Genomic DNA, 13,819 nt, shown 5'->3' with positions numbered 1-13,819 from the left:
AGGAGTTATGAGTACCTAGAAATGAAACTAATTTTTTTTTTTTGAGAGACAGGGTTTCTTTGTGTATCACTGGCTCTGTAGACCAGGCTGGCCTCGAACTCAAAGATCCATCTGCCTCTACCTCCTGAGTGCTGGAATTAAAGGCATGGCCACCACTCAGTCGGAGGAAGGAAACTGTTTTGAAGATGCTTTGTTCTCTACCTTTGTTTCAGTCGGTCTGTTATTCTGTCTCAGGCACTTACCTGTGAGGTCCAGGTCTAACGACCCTGGAATGAGCCTGAGTTCTGCCTCTTGTTAGCATAAGAACTTAGTCCACCCAACTTGTCTGAGTTCCGTCTCCTCATCTGGTAAGCAAGGATGAGGGTGACAGTGAGCGCTGTGCAGTAGCAGTCAAAGTGACGGTGGCAGTGTTGCTGAGCACAGGGACTGTGAACTCAAATCCATAGGCTGCCAGGGGTTCCATGATTCAGCCTTAGTGACGTGTGGAGACGAGCGCTTGACACTGTGAGTCCCAGGTGGCAGCGCTTCAGACGGATTCTCCTGGAACATCTGTGCACATCCGAGCCTCCTGAAGCCTGTTAGAATGTGACTGTAACTCAGAGGTGGGACATGGGGCCTCAGTTACCCCTCTGCCATCAAGCTAGTACTCACCAGGAGTACCACGGAAAGCCCTTCCCTAGAGGTGTGGTGTGACCAGCCTCGGGGTTTACAATGTATGGCTCGAGTGACCTTGACAGGCTGTCTTCCTGATAGCTCATCTGTCACACTGAGGGTTGGATTAATAAGCCCAAAGCTCTGCAGCCCTCAGCTCAGTTTGTTCCGAGGCACAAAGTCAGCAGCTGTTTGATAGCACACAGGGAGGTTAGGCTGAAGTCCAGGCGCTGAGGCCAATGGAGGAGCCTATGTGGGGGATGGGGATGTGGGAGGCAGGGTGTCTCAGATCTCTCACATCCCTAGGAGACGAGGTTTGTGGATGGAAGAGCCATTCTGCAGTGGGACATCATTGCCTCCAATGGGCTCATTCATATCATATCTGGACCTTTAAAAGCACCTCCCATGCCATCAGTGAGTATTGCCAGGAAGACCCGGTGTCAAACTGTCCACCAGCTTCCAACCCGACTACTTTGCTGATCTAAAGAAAAGATGAGTCCGGGGGAAGCAGGGGAGGGAGCAGTCCTCAACTCTGATTTCCCTGAGTGTCTCTGAGCTCTAGATTTCTCCTCTACACAGAGTGTACAGAGGAGTTCACAGTACCTCCCTGACCTGGGGACGCTAAGGGAAGAAACAATGAATCCTTAAAACAGTTCCCGGCACAGCCTACATGCTCCGGAAAAGCTGTCTGCAGCTATTGTTAGTAGCCTAACTCCCCAGGAGCACAAGAGGTGAGCTGCCAGCTCCTGCAAAGTTCTGTAGCATGATGGCTGTGCATAGCTCTAAACCAGACTAGCTTGAAAGCCACTCTACCTCTGGAAAGCTGTGGTTTGGACAATTGCTTAGTATCATGTAAAAATGGGGAAAATGGTTCTTTATATCACTTTAGGTCATTTTAAGAAATAGGCCCTGGCAGTAATAAGGCCTAGACTTGTGTTAATTTGACATCGTTTTTCTGGTGTCTGGCAAGCAAGGACAGGGTGATCTCAGACATACTCTCTGGGGGAATCATCAGGTTAAAAGCAGCCCCTTTTCTGTGTGCAGACTGCTGCCCACCCTGGCCTGGGGACAGGCATATTCTGCGCTGTCATCCTAGTTACTGGTGCAATTGCTCTGGGTGCCTACTCCTACTTCCGGCTGAACAAGAGAACAATTGGCTTCAAGCGTTTTGAGGTAAAGAGAACTGAGAATGTGTGGCAGGGTGGCCTTTCGTCTGTTGCTGTGCACGTGCACATGCCTTAACCCCAGTGCTCAGCAGGCCGATGCAGCAGGCCAGCTTGGGATACACCCCAACTTCACGGCCAGCTGAGCTATGCAGTGAGGGGGGGAGGAGAGCTGGAGAGCAAGCTCAGCCACTGAAATGCTTGCCACCAGGAGGACCTGAGCTCAACCCCTGGTCCCACATAATAAAAGCCAGGTGGATGCATAAGCTGGTAAAGCCAGCACTGGGGAGAGAGACAGGAGGACAGAGGGTACCTGATGTTCCTTGGCTAGCCAGGCTAGCTGACCCGTTAAGTTCCGAGCCCAGTGAGAGAGCAAGTCTTTTTTAAAAAGTGGATAATAGCTGAGGCTGGCCTCAGCCTCCACATACATGGGCACATCGCCATAACACCACAATATCCAGCTCTGGACACTGGGATGTCTAAGACCAGGGGCTGGCATCGTTTGACTTCTGACGAGGGCCCTTATGCCACCTCAACTCACAGCAGAAAGTGAAAGTATAAGTAGGTGCACACAAAAGCAGCAAGACACGGGGACAGTTTGGGAGACATACCTAGGCAGACATGGAAGTTGTCACTTGGCCCCAGTGCCTTCTGTCCCGTCAGTCATCTCAACACAGTGCTGCTGAAAGGCTCCCAAGGTAGAGAGTGGCCTGGGCAGTCTGCCTCTCAGCCCCGTGACTCTCTTTCTGGACAGTCAGAAGAGGACATCGACGTCTTGGCTTTTGCCAAGCAGCAGCCCGAGAATATCGAAAACCCTTTGTATGCGAGCTCAACGCCGGCACTCCCGGAGTCCTCCAGTGACCCCTTCACAGTGAGTCTCCATGTCACTCCAAGTCAGGGGGTTCAGTGAGGGCGCGGGATGCGCCTTCCAGCACAGATCTGTGGGGCTGTACCCTGGGAACAGGCCCTCGTAGAATGCACCTCAGACAGCACGCAGAAGCCAGCTTTCTGTTTGTAGCCCCCGTCTTCTCTGTAGATGGCAGAGCCTCACACCAGAGGCTGCCTAGCCCCTACCTTATGGCCGGGCGGGATGCCACTTGCAAAAGCAAGCCAGAAGTGCTTCCCCTGGCGATGTTCTTACCACATCAATTCTCCCTGAGCTGCTGCTTGCTCAGGGAGCTATTTGCCTTTGCTGGAAAAGGTCTTTAGTGGGTGACGCTGCTGATCTAGTCTTCCAAGAGGAGCCATTTGTTTATTGGGTTGGTGAGGCTTGAGCTCAGATGGACTCTGACTTTCACCCAGGGTAGCCCTATGGAAGACGCCCCATTCACATTAAATGTGATAGGTAACCTGCCTGCCAGTCTTTCTCAGTTCTGGCCTGGGAAGCTAGGGAAAGGCATTTCCCCCTTACAGAACCATGAAAACACTTGAACCAGTGTGCGGAGCATCCGTGTCTGACCAGCACACCTCCTGAGCTGACAGTGTTCTTTGGGCCAAGAACACTGAATCTGGGCTTATATGCATTAACAACGCTCATGTAGCACTAACCAGAGCCAGATAGCTGCTGTCAGTTTAATGCTTAGGACAAATATTTCTCCCACAAATCATAGTAGAGTTCAATTTTTAAAAAATGACTCTGGAAATCCCATTAAATTGAATACATATGGTATTTACTTGTTTACTTCTTGAGACAAGGTCTCTGTGTAGCCTTGGCTGGCCTGGAACTCACTAGATAGACCAGGCTGTGGAGAGCTCACAGAGGCCCGCCTCCTCTGCCTCCCATGTGCTGGCTGTATAGCTGAATTTTTCCATTGTCACTGAACCACTACAAAGTTTTCTGGCACAAACACTTTGAGATTATTTCCTACAATAGGTGTGAACCCTGAGCCAGCACCCTGTGGGGATTAGTGTCTATGGCAGCAGATTGATTTACCCTTGCAATATGTTGAGAAATAACCACAACACAAACTATTTCATTTCTTTTTTTTAAAGATTTATTTATTTTATGTTTATGAGTACTGTTTTGCATGTACACCTGCAGGCCAGAAGAGGGCATCAGATCCCATTATAGATGGCTGTGAGCCACCATGTGGTTGCTGGGAATTGAACTCAGGACCTCTGGAAGAGCAGACAGTGCTCTTAACTGCTGAGCCATCTCTCCAGCCCCACTGTTTTGTTTCTTAACCTACGTAAAAATATTGTGCCAACATTTCAACATGGGCTGTACTGGATTATGGGTATATGTCTGACGGCACCATTCTGTTGAAACTAGGGCCATTTGAGGTTTCTGGAGGCCAGGTATGGTGCCAAATGCCTTTAGTCCCAACACTTGGGAGGCAGAGGCAGGCGGATCTCTGCAAGTTCAAGGCCAGCCTGATCTACAAGGAGAGTTTCAGGACAGCCAGGGCTACATAGAAACCCTGTCTCAAAAACACCAGAAAAAAATAAGGAAGTTTTTGGGGCACGAGGTGCTAAGTTGTTCAATGCACTCCATACCCTCCCACACTTTGCCTTACGGGGATCCTCAGCTTCCTGTGCGGCAGAGCCACCAGGTGCAAAGGGGGAGCAGGCTAGGAGCAGGACTCAGCTATACTCAGTCAGGGCAAGTGGCCAAAAAGTTCCCGGAATAGGACTCCTGAGCCCAGCACACCAACAGGCCACATTCTCTGCCTTTCCTGTTGGAGGGTGGGTACCTGTTCATCTCCATACTTTCCAAAGAGAAGCCTTTGTTAGCATGCAGCAATGCTGCTCGTCAACCCTCGGTGCCACTCAGCTAGTGACAGCAGGAGGCTTAGCAAGGCTCTCCGGCAGGGAGTGAGCTGTTCAGGGTCTCAAAGGCTCGAAGTTGCCCTGTTCAGCACTTTCCGTCTGAAGGGGTTTTTATAACCCTGCTAATCACCACGGTAACCCTCACACCTTCCTTGTGAGGTGACTCTTCCTGTGGTGCTGGCTGAGCAGGGGAACAGCCCTGTTGAGAACCTCACAGGCAACTTCAAGCAGCAAAGCATGTGTGGCCCCAGCATAAGCAGCCCTAACTGGCACCCTCTCCCCATGAGGCCGCAGCGTGGCATGTGCCCCGGAGGAGAGGCATGCTTTGGCCCCACCCCACCGCCTATATGAAACAGCATCATGAGCAAAGGCTCAACGAGGAGAAGCATGCTTGGGGCCCCAGAGCAGAGCAGTGTTCCCCAGAAGGGTGCAGTAGCAGGATGGACAGCCCCCTCCCTAGTGTCTCGGCCCTGTCTTCCAGGACTCTGAAGATCAGGAAATGGAGAGCAGCGACTCTCTGGGGGTCCTGAAATCCTGATGTGAGCAGCCAGCCAACAGCCACCAACTACCACATGAGCCCTGAGCCATCGCAGTGCCACTGTGAATTCCCCACACCAGCCATCTCTTGGATCATGTATTGTTTTAACACATGATACACTCAGAAACCATACCTCCCCCCTCTGGTGAATCTGGGGTTGTTTCTGTGGGTAAGGCACCATGTTGCCAGGACCACTCAGGGGACCTCTATTGGAGCCTCTTCTGATCTTCTTTGTACATTCAGATGGCACTTCTTCTGTTCTGCTCTATCTTATGGGAGGGAAGCTGTGATCCTGTGGGATTTTCCTATTGACTTTAAATGTCAAAGACAGGGCTTTGCCTCACATGCTTTGTATCCCAGTACGCAGGAGTACCTGCCACAGGGATATACTCAATAAATGTTTTTAGAAAAAAAGTCACTGTGTGCCTGGGAGGGGTTAAACTATGAAAGCAGAATACACTATTGAAACTAATTAGAGCCCTTTCGATTGGCCAACATTTGTCTTATCAATTCCTTGGTTTTATTTACTTGAAGCAAATGAGAGCCCACTTCACCCTCAGCATAAGAGCAAAGGTCAAATGGCCCATCAGAGGACAAGCATTGGTGAGGGTGTGGTGAACTGGATCTCTCATGTTTTGCTGGTGGGAATGTCTCACAGCTCCTCAGACAGTCCAACAGAATTACCACAGGATCCAAAACTACCTCTCATAGGTGTATACCCAGGAGAAACACACACCCATAGACTCACGTGTACTCATGCTGACACTTTGTTTTGGTTTTGTTTTTATTTTTGAGACAGCCTTGGCTGTCCTGGGCTCACTTTATAGACTAGGCAAGCCTCAAAACTCAGAGCAATTCACCTGCCTCTGCCTCCCAGGGTGCTAAGACCTGTGCCACCATGCCCAGCAGTGACACTGTGCATAGCAGCCAAAATTCTGAAAAACCCAAATGCCCATCATCTGATGTGACTGAGCTATAGTATCCATGCAACAAACCCCTGAAAGATGCAGTGTTGCCATGTGCCACGAAGGACCCTGACATCATTAGAAACCGAGGTGCTCTTTGCACCCTGTCCACAGCATGCTATTATTCCCTTCCCCCTCTACCTCCTTCCCTCTCCTCCCTGCATAGCCCACGCTAGCCTTAATGTCCAGACATCCCTGCTTTAGCCTCCAGAGCGCTAGGATCATGGGCTTAAGCTAGCATAAAAAAAAATGTTCTTGAGATTGGGGGTTGGGAGGGGGAATAACAATAAAAAGGCTTAAAACCATCAGTCCGGTCACTTTTGCAGATAAGCAGCATAAGTCCAGAGAGACTGAGCAGCCTCAGGAGACATGGTTTGTTGGGACTGGGACAGCAAAGCTGAGTTCTGTGTCCCCAAGACCAGGGCCTACAGACTAACATCTGTGGATCCAGGATAAATATTTAGCACACTGTGAACTTCTGGTCCTCCCTCCCAGTGGACAGTTGCTCACAAGTCAGCATGCTTTAACAGCCATCTCTGTAACATCTATCACCCTCCCAACTTCTCACTCCCCGGTTATCATGAGGGCGCAGTGTCAGCAGAGTGGAGTTACTACAGGGGGCAGGGTGGAAGGCTGGGTTGAACAGACCTCAGGCACCTGCAAGCAGCAACTTCCTCTCTCTTTTACCTGTATACCCCAAACTGCCTCATTCCATCACATTAGGGGTTTCCTGACTCAAGTTTGCATGAAGTTCAGAAAGTCATAAAATCCATCCTAACTCCAGGAAACTGAAGCTGCCCCAGTTCTCCACAGAGACCTTTGGGACAACACATCATGAAAAAGTAAAGCCACTTTTTCCAGAAGTCACGCCCAAAACAACGAATGCAGGAGAGATTAGCTGGTGGCTCTGTGACATCCATCATCACAACAAAAATGTAAGTGATCAAACCCGGGAAAGGTGACGTTCACAGGAGACAGAAAAGAGGGTCTTCAGCACCGTGAGTGGTAAGCTACAGATGCTAAACCTCTGTGTCCACCCATGTAAGAAGTGTAAAGAGAGGCGTTCAAAATAGTTATAGACTTACCCAAACCCGGGAGCAGATTCTCGGCACACTCCTCAACTCCGTACTTCCCCAGCATGCCCTCGCTTCCCTGGGAAATGACTGCAAGCACACAGATGAACTGCCACCTCTAGCTTTCCAGGATGGTATACCGCAGCCTGTCCCCTCACCTGCCCACCATCGCCACCCTACCCTGCATATGCCTGCTCCCCATCACCTGCCCAAGGCAGAGCTCACACAAGTTTCTGTCTATGGCTGTCTGTGTCTGTCTGAAGCCCCAAAAACAACCTCCATTCCACCCTTTCTCAGTCCCCTTCTGTGGACCCATTAGAATCCTACTTTGAGGTGCTGGGAGTCACACTCAGGGCCTTAAGCATGCTGGGTAAGCACTCTACTGCTGAGCTGTACTCCAACCCTAGGACCTCGGGTTTTAACCTTTGATTTCTTTGGTAGGCAGAACCGCAAACTCCGGGGGAAACGTGCTTCGCAGCTGGCTTAAAGTACGCATGACTGATGAGCAGCCAACAAACCAAGAGATACAATTCAAGCTTTTATTTGGCTCTAAGTTCATTATCACAACATATAATCAGCATGTAGAACAAATAGCAAAGTCACATTCCAAATAAATAGTAAACCAACTTTGCATTTACCATGCCATGATACCACACAGGCACAATCATTCCACTACACAGGAAACGGGACGACATTGAAGCTCAAACCTGTGCTAACAGAAAAACACAGGAGCGTGTTCAAAGAGACCCTGGAAACAAATGCTACATGCAGGAAGATGGACACCTGGGAGGGGAAGGGGTAGGTGCTGGTAGGGTGGGTGCTGAAATGCAAGGCAAGTACAGAAAGGTATTGGTAGCCCCCAGTGGGGGCTCTGGAGCTGTCCCAAAGTAGTGCTGGAGAAGCCAGGCCCTTGGACCTTCATTGGGAACAGTCAGGGATTATACATCCCCAGGAAAGGCGTGTGACGTGGGACAAGGCAGGGGTGGCATCAAGAAGCCCCAGCAGCTGGGAGGAATCAACCCACAGTCCTTAGCCTAGCATAGTAGTAACAAGGGCAACAACTCAGACCCACCATGAAGCAATCTTGGCAGGGCACGAACTTGGTATTTACCAATGGCCACGAGGACATAGATACATGAGGGCAGAGAGTGGCTCCTGCGGTGACACCACACACTCCCTCGCACCTTAAGTGAGCTGTATCCAGGCTGGGAGGCTCCTCCACATGCTCTAAGCAAAGAATCTCCCCATAAGAGGAACCAGCAAGCCAAGGACTATGCCAGTGAATCAGATCCCAATGCAACAGCGTATCCACTCCTGTGGGGCCCCAGAAAGGGAGTGGTCTGCAAACATGAAAATGGTTCCCTTAACAGAAGAGCTCCACTTGTCTTCCTTCCCTTGGCTTAACCTATCAGTGTTCTGAAATGTCAGCTGAGTTAAGAACCTAACTCCCAAATATCAAGGCCAAAAACATAAATAACAGAAGAAAGGTTTTCCTTTCCAAACAAAAGGAAATCACGCCAGGCATGGTGGTACACGCCTTTTATCCCAACACTCTACACAGGCAGAGGCAAGCAGATCTCTGTAAGGTTGAGGCCAACCTGATTAACAAAGGAACTTCCAGGCCAGCCAGAGCTACATACTGACACCCTGTCCCAAAAACCAACCAAACAAACAGAGAGGGAGAGAATCATTAAGAGGGAAAAGCATGGGTGGGCTCCCTAAGCAGCTGACTAGGATGAAGGCGCCCTGCCTCCAGCCACACTTAGTCTTTTGAGCATTTTAGTCAAGAGCCCCCAAGTGGGTTATTGGCAAGTGAGTGTTTGGACAAAGAGGAATTTCAGTGTTTAATACTTGCTGAGGAAAGGGAAGGAGAGGAGAGAGGAAAGCCATAAATGGCTTCACCATAGCTAAATCAGGTAGGAGGCATGATTGCTTTCCACTTCTCCCTTGCAGTAAATAAGAGGGGGGATGCCTTCCAAACAACTGCTAATTTAGCCTGAGACTGGACCAGAGCAGTAGCAGGTGTATTGATGGTGAAAGCAGAGAAGGAGGGGGTACAGAGAGACCAACATGGCTAGAGAGCAGAGGCCAAAGGAGGAGAGGAAGGGAGGGGGAAAAGAAAGTGTGGGAGGGAGAGAAGGGGAAGAAGGAAGGGCAGGAGTAGGGGAAAAGATGTGCTATTTTAGGAGGAAAGCAAGAGTCTCAAAAGCCCAGCACCTAAAATATGTTTACAGCCAGCTCTCCTATGAAGAAGCAATGCCGGGAAAAGCCCAGCAGAGCAAATTGCTCCAGCAGCCCCTGCTAACACCAGGAACCTTGTTGGACATCACACTGGTAGGGCGCCCTTAGACTGAATTTTTGTTCACATGATTCTTAGAAAATCAGTCTAAGCAATGTCAAGAAGAAATACTATTTAAAGATATTGAAAATAATTTTACTGTTTTGTTTACAATTTGATTTTTTTAAGGTGGAAAAAAGATCCACCCCTTTTTTATCTATATACTGTCATCAATGTGAACACAAAAGAACACTCTAGAAAGAACAAGATGCCCATGCAGTAGTTCAGACCCCAACAAAGGGTCCCAGGGACAAGTTCAGACTGGTCCTGACTGCTCTAGATAAGGACAGAAACACAGCGGAGAACTCCCCCGTTCTTCCTACAAGGACGATACACCAGACCAGCCGCCAGAGCACGGGCTTGAGCGTGCACCTGCCAGCTGATGTCAGCACCCTCACGTTTGGTGGCCTCAGGACTGCTACCCCTGTACACAGGAATAGGCTGTAAAGGAGATGTTTTCTCCCCTGTACACAGGAACAGGCTGTAAAGGAGATGTTTTCTCCCCTAAGTCTTAGGTCACTACTGTAGGCATCCAAGAAAGCAGTTCTGTGTCAGTCTTGAGTAAACAAACCTCTGTACCTGGCATCTAATCTACACCCGAGGATGATCTGATTAGACCAAAGATTCTGTTTTTAGCTTCTTTATCGTGCCCCTTACAAAGCAGAAATTAGGGGCATCCCAAGCAGCATGCACCCTTTTGTTACCTGGACTCTGAGCACTGCTCAGCATCACCTGCTGGCAACTGGATGCCAGTGGCCAAAACCGCCTGGTCACTAACGCTGGGGAACAAGCAAACAGAAAATACCCATCCCGTTCTGAAAAGGAACGGAATGCTGGAACCCAGTGTTTAGAGTTCAGCACAGGAGGAGGGGTCCAGAGGGTCCCCTTTGTGGTGCTGTTGGACACACCAACATCAAAGATCCCCGTGATAACACGTGACATCGCAGCGAACACCGGACAGCTGGCTTACCTTCTGCGTCTTGGCAGGCTGTCCACAGAAGGCCAAGTGAGCAGCCTGCCAACACCTGGCTGTGACCTACTTAATTCAGTAAAAACGCCAAATAGCAAGCACTCAACACAAGCCTCCTTCACGGTCGTGCCATTCTCTACGTATGCCGCACCACAGTTGCATGCCTATGATACAATACTCAGGAGACTGAGGCAGGAAGATGGAGTCCAAGGCCAGCCTGGGCTCCCTCCTACCTGGGGAGGAGAGGGTGTGGAGGAGGGGAAAGCAGCAGCAGCGCCACATTAGCTCAAAAGCTTAAATGAGTCAGGCCACATGAGACAAGGCTAATCTGGCCACAAGCACTCATGTGGCGTTTGCAGTGAAAACACCATCCGTTAGACAGAACTGTGTCCCCTAATAGCAGCCATTCCTGTGGCACCCAAGCATCAAATACTGCAAAATGGACGCAATAAAGGATTCTTTCCTCCAGAAGGGGAAGAAAAGAGATGTCCTCAGCTTGGCTCTCAGCATGGAATATGACATTCCACTAGCCAGCTGCTGTGTCCTGAATGTCCTAGCACACAGGCTAGCACTGGCCATAGACTGAGCCCCAAGGAAATGTGACTTCCATTTGCCAGCTGCCATGTCCTGCCTGGGTGTCCTAGCACACACACACAGGCTAACGCTGGCCACAGATTGGGCCCCAAGGCATTGCTTCTTTTTTTTGTCTTCTACACTGTCTGCCCCACTGGCTGAAAGGCAATTTTAACTAGAGCTGCTGTCCCCTCACCCCTTTTGGGGGAGGAGGGAACCCCCATCACTGCTTTGCCAGCACAGGACAGGCAAAGCAAGTACACACTAAAGACAAATGTTCTTGTTCTCCCTCCACGTCATTCTGGGAGGCTATGGTTTCTTGGAACAACATGTGCAAAAGCTTTCCAAAGCCTAGGACAAGAGGACTGGGGAGCTGGCTGCAGGTGGGGCTCCCTAAGCAACCAGGCAGCTTTGTCTTTGCATGTACCATGCTCTCGCAGTCCCCAGTGCTCTTAATGTAAACAACCAAGAAATGTCTCACAGAATCAAGACGTGTCCTCGCTTGACCTACTGAGCACAGCATCAAGAGGTCTCACTATCTCACTTGCCTCAGAAGGTGATGTTGGTTCCACAAGATACACGGCCTCAGTGTTTCATGGCTGTTGTGTGGAGGAGGGCCAGCAGACTCCAGCAGCTAGCTCCTGTCTCCACCTGGACAGGACAGTCTCGTGGTAAGGTAGAAAACCTACAAAAGGCATGTCTGAGTCTTTGGGAAAACAACTCTCAGGCCACTCAACCCTCTGTGAGGCATGGTTGCTTCTGGCTTTTTCCTCAGGCAGCCTGAGGCCCCTGCAGCAGAGGGGCCCTGAAGGCAGAGGGGCTGTCGGACCATGCGGGGAGCTCGTGCTGCAGGGGAGTCCTCCTGGGGTAGAATGTGTGGTGGATGTCATAGTTCAGAAGGCAGCTCAGAGATGCCATGTAGATGTCAGCAAACCTCGACAGGCGCCTCAGGAAGTAGGTCGGGTTCTGGTCTGTGCGGAACAAGCTCCCAAACTGGGCATTGAAGAAACTTTTGGTCATTTCTCTGAAGTGTCAAGAAGAAAAAAAAGCAAAGAGAAAAGTTTTAAAGGTTGATTTTTTTTTTTTTTAAATACTGAAGTGAAAAATATCTTTAAAACAAAAATCTATTAGAGAGAAAAAGCCAATTAGCTTTTTAGGGTAGACCTAATTACCAATCAAGAAAAACCCTGATAGCCAGGTATGGGCCCACACCCATAACCTCAGTTCCAGCAGGGTTGAAGTCAGATCAAGAGGCCAGCCTGGGCTATACAAAATAAGCCAGGTATGGGCCATGCCCAGAATCTTACCACAGGGGCTAAGATCATCAGATCAGGCAGCCAACCTGGGCTACACAAAGAGACTCTGTCTTACAAAACAAAGAAACCATGAAACACCACCATCTCTCAAATAGCTCTGGTCACATTCCCCACTTGTGCCAGCTAAAAGACTATGTCAAGGCCACAGTGTCAACTGCCAGCTCGGGCCAATCAGAGCAGAGAGCTGTTTTGGAGGTAACGAGACAAAGAACTCCCCATGTTTATAGACCAAGAACTAAGCAAGGCATAGAAATAAACTGCTATAAAGCCCCAAGTTCTCTCTGGGAGGAATTACGATTATCTTGTTGATCACCACCTTCCAGGACGACTTTCGAATACTTCCTCAAACTCCTTCCCAGCCTAGCCTACAACATCTTCAGTCAGTCACCTGAGCCAAGGTGGCAGGCCTCTGCACATCCTTCTCAGTCAGCATCTATACAAAGGGTCCTAGCAAAACCGATTAATACCATCTGAACAGTGTTAAGCCAGTTACAAATATAGCAAAGGCCTAGCTCACATAACTGCGTAAAAGCCACTTACTAGTAGCCGTTGTCTGTTGTTACCAGAGAATAACAGACGCAAGTTATCAAATAGCTGCAGCTCTCAAAAACCCCAACCTGGTCTCTGCAGGTCAACAACACAAATGGTATTTAAATTTTTACTGCAACATCTCATTAAAACGTGGTGGTGAAAGCGGGGAGAGGCTGGATAGCTGGCTTGGTGGTGAAGAGCACTTTTCGTTCTCACAGAGGACCCGGGTTTGGTGCCTAGCACCCACACGGCGGCCCCGAGCTGTCCATAACATCCAAGGAATCTGATGACCTCTTCTGACCTCCATGGGCACAAGGCATGCACGAGGTGCAGACATACATGCAAGCTAAATGCTCCTATACAATTAAAAAAAAAAGCCCAAACAGAAAAATGAGAGATATAAACAAAACAAAAAAGATGAGAAACCCGCAGGGACTCTGGGGCAGGTGAAGTGCTTCCTTAGTGAGCTATTTTAGGTTCCTAAGCGAGTGATCTGCACTGCAGATAGACCCAGGCCTTCAGACACAGGGGTCCCACAGTCAAATGACTCACCCCTCCCCTACTCTCCTCTACTAAAATTTTTATAGCAAAAGAAATCAAGTCCAGATAAGCCTGAGCCAGCCAACAGTCTGAGGAAGAGCTAAGGAAGGGGCTCAATATAGGCTCAGCTTCTGTAGAACTCCCCAATATCTCGTCAAGTCAGCCTGCCATTGCTCAGGGGACCCCAGAACACCAGAAACAACCAGTTTTTAAATCTCAGGCTATGCCAGGGCATGGGACCAACCACACACAGTTCACAGAGAGTGTGAAAGCATCCATCACACAAAGGCTCCCCATGAACAACTTTCCCTAAGGACATACTCATGAGACTTCTGACAACAGGAGGCTTCCTTCACCAAGAAAAGGGAGGCGCTTCCTAAAACAGCAGGCAG

General features: G+C 49.5%; 2 protein-coding genes across 4 annotated transcripts in view; one reads left to right on the top strand and one right to left on the bottom strand.

Moving 5' to 3' along the window:
• The window catches only part of Stab2 (stabilin 2), a 169,786-nt gene extending 164,193 nt beyond the window's left edge, over positions 1 to 5,593 (top strand). For all 3 annotated transcript variants that reach the window (XM_060377857.1, XM_060377858.1, XM_060377856.1), the window contains 4 exons: positions 958 to 1,065; positions 1,696 to 1,824; positions 2,569 to 2,685; positions 5,065 to 5,593. In XM_060377857.1, coding sequence (XP_060233840.1) covers positions 958 to 1,065; positions 1,696 to 1,824; positions 2,569 to 2,685; positions 5,065 to 5,121 — 411 coding nt within the window. In that variant the 3' untranslated portion in view covers positions 5,122 to 5,593. The remainder of the gene's footprint in view (positions 1 to 957; positions 1,066 to 1,695; positions 1,825 to 2,568; positions 2,686 to 5,064) is intronic.
• Positions 5,594 to 7,684: 2,091 nt separating this feature from the next.
• Nt5dc3 (5'-nucleotidase domain containing 3) overlaps positions 7,685 to 13,819 on the bottom strand; it is a 57,503-nt gene continuing 51,368 nt past the window's right edge. The window contains exon 14 of the mRNA XM_021661174.2: positions 7,685 to 12,064. Coding sequence (XP_021516849.1) covers positions 11,812 to 12,064 — 253 coding nt within the window. The 3' untranslated portion in view covers positions 7,685 to 11,811. The remainder of the gene's footprint in view (positions 12,065 to 13,819) is intronic.

Source organism: Meriones unguiculatus, chromosome 2, assembly GCF_030254825.1.
Source record: "Meriones unguiculatus strain TT.TT164.6M chromosome 2, Bangor_MerUng_6.1, whole genome shotgun sequence".
Lineage (NCBI taxonomy): Eukaryota > Metazoa > Chordata > Mammalia > Rodentia > Muridae > Meriones > Meriones unguiculatus.
This window is presented reverse-complemented; position numbering and strand designations above follow the sequence as displayed.